This window comes from Myotis davidii, unplaced genomic scaffold, assembly GCF_000327345.1.
Source record: "Myotis davidii unplaced genomic scaffold, ASM32734v1 scaffold651, whole genome shotgun sequence".
In the NCBI taxonomy this organism is placed as follows: domain Eukaryota; kingdom Metazoa; phylum Chordata; class Mammalia; order Chiroptera; family Vespertilionidae; genus Myotis; species Myotis davidii.
In genome coordinates, this window is record NW_006283994.1 from 1,003,463 (window position 1) to 1,005,750 (window position 2,288).

General features: G+C 64.9%; 1 protein-coding gene across 1 annotated transcript in view; it reads right to left on the reverse strand.

The window, feature by feature from the left end:
- Positions 1-2,288, reverse strand: part of POMT1 (protein-O-mannosyltransferase 1) — a 12,110-nt gene that overhangs the window by 472 nt on the left and 9,350 nt on the right. Inside the window, exons 15-18 of the mRNA XM_006754182.2 lie at positions 2,258-2,285; positions 1,772-1,885; positions 1,172-1,298; positions 336-513 (exon numbers count right to left, since the gene is read on the reverse strand). Coding sequence (XP_006754245.1) covers positions 336-513; positions 1,172-1,298; positions 1,772-1,885; positions 2,258-2,285 — 447 coding nt within the window. The remainder of the gene's footprint in view (positions 1-335; positions 514-1,171; positions 1,299-1,771; positions 1,886-2,257; positions 2,286-2,288) is intronic.

Genomic DNA, 2,288 nt, shown 5'->3' on the forward strand with positions numbered 1-2,288 from the left:
CGTGACCTTCCTCGCTGGCCTACTGCTCGGGTCTCCAAGCCGCTGCTCCACCTGAACGCGAACCCCACGCATCACAGCTCCCCTCCCCCCCTCTCCCCGTTCGAGGCTTCCAGGCTCCCAGCCCGCCCCAGGTTACACAGCTTCCCGGTCTGCCTCTGCGCCTGCCAACGGGCCAATATGGCCGCCCGAGAACCCTCCCACCCTCAGGTTCCCCTGGCTCGCCTTCCTCCTGGTCTGGACCACAGACCCACTTCCCACTTCCCACCCAACAGCTGTGCAGGCTCGTCCTCGACCCCAGGGCCCCAGTCTGCCCCTCACACTGTGATGGCCCAGACCTGCACAGGTGCTCGCCGATGTGCTGCAAGACCACGGGCAGTAGAAGGATCTGGAAGGTGAGTGCGGGCAGGTAGGGGTAGAGGAAGAGCTGCTTCTCCATCAGGAAGAACGGGAAGTAGTTTGCCGCCCAGCCGCCGGCACACAGGGCCCCGGCCAGCACCCAGCGCAGCCAGGAATCTGGAGAGGAGGGCGCAGGCCAGGCTGACCCTAAGTCACCGCAGGCTCGGCTCTCCACGCCCCCCCTCGCTGGAGGAAGAACAGACTGGTCCTCAGAACCCCCTGCAGCGCCCGCTGGGGCCTCACGGTCCCTCTAATACCAGCCCTTGCGGGAGGCCCAGCTCTGCTGCTCCTCAAGGTCCTGTGTCTCAGGATTATCTGGTCGGTACGACTTTGGGAAGCTGAGGGGCTGCCTGTCTAGTGGGGAGGATGGACCAGTTCCTGGAGCCCCACAGTAGGAGGTGCCTCGGGGCCCTGCCTGTCCTGGGGCTCATTCCTTTTCTGTTTGGAGATGGTGCTAAGTGGGTTTCTGTTACTAGCAAACATCAGACCCTCCACTGGGTACACATGGCGGCTCCGCCCTGGGCTCACCAGCCACCCCTGCCCAGTGCCCGCACTCCCTGCCCAGTGCCCGCACCTCCCTGCCCAGTGCCTGCACCTCCCTGGAGAAGCCCTGAAGGTCACATGGGGGCTAAACTGCAACATTTTGTCTCTGGAGAGACAAAAATAATTTACACCCCTGGATGCAGAAACAAAGATGCCACCTAAAGGCAGAGCTTCCTGGTGAGCTGAGCTCTGGTCAGAAGTAGGAGGAGAAACGGGGGGAGCGTGCACGCACCCTCGGGGAGCTCACAGACACGCCTCCGGCGGCGGAGCAGGTACCAGCAGAAGAGCAGGGCGTACAGCGCAGTGGCGAGGCCGGCGGAAGCCCAGATCACCACGTTCCCCAGCAAGTGGATCTGAGCCTACAAGGACGGAGATGCCATCAGCGCAGCCTCCACGGGGCCTGTTCCTGACGAGGCCCTCGCTGGGACGTGCGGGGTTTCCTACAATCAGGGGCCGCGATTGTCTTCAACAGCAGGCTGCTCCCAGAGGGACTCAGGGCAGCGCAGAGCTAAGGGTGTGCCCGGGGCCCTGCTCTGCGAGTGACCGCTCAGCGCGCTCTGGGCCGGGAGGGCTCTGGGCCGGGAGGACATGAGCAGCGTTAGCTCCCGTGTCGCAGGAGCCATGGCTGAGCAGGCTCTGCCGCCTTCCCTGGGGGAAGCACCAACAGGTGCCTGAAGGCAGCTCTGCCTGCTGAGCGCAGGGGCCGCGCACGGACAGCAGGGGAGGCGCAGCGCGGCCACAAGAGCAGAGGGCTGCTTCCTTCCACCGCACAGGCGTCCTCGCCCCTCGCGGGAGGCAGAGGGGATTAAGGCCACGGCCCAGCGCTGCTTACAGAGGTCCTGGGGTGCAGCCAGTAGGCGATGTTGGTGTCCAGGGTGACCCAGTCCAGCGGCGTGGAGCTGTACTTGTGCTCCGAGTCGTCGCTCCTCACCGTCAGCATCCTCCACTGCAACCAGCAGAGCCCGTCAGGCCGCCAGGCACCTGCGCGTGGGCCCAACCTCAAGCTCATTTGGAAGGCGCCACGGAGGCAGTGCGGCCTGATAGGCGGGCTCGGCAGGAGACCTGCATTCCAACCTGCTGGTGGCCAGGAAGTGGCTGGCCCCACGGGCTGCAGTCACCTCGTCTAAGGGCACATCTAGACCAGGGAGCCGTGCTTCCGGTCTCCATCGGATTGACTGGGCCTGGCAACGTGGCCTGCTGGGTGGCTGGGTGGCGGGAGGGACGGACACACTCCTTCCACTGCGTCAGGTCCCAGGTAAAGACTGACTTGGGGAGGTGAGGACGCCACAGCCTCCATTCCCGCCTCCCGCTCCGTCACCTGCAGCTCCGAGAATCTGGCCATGAAGCTC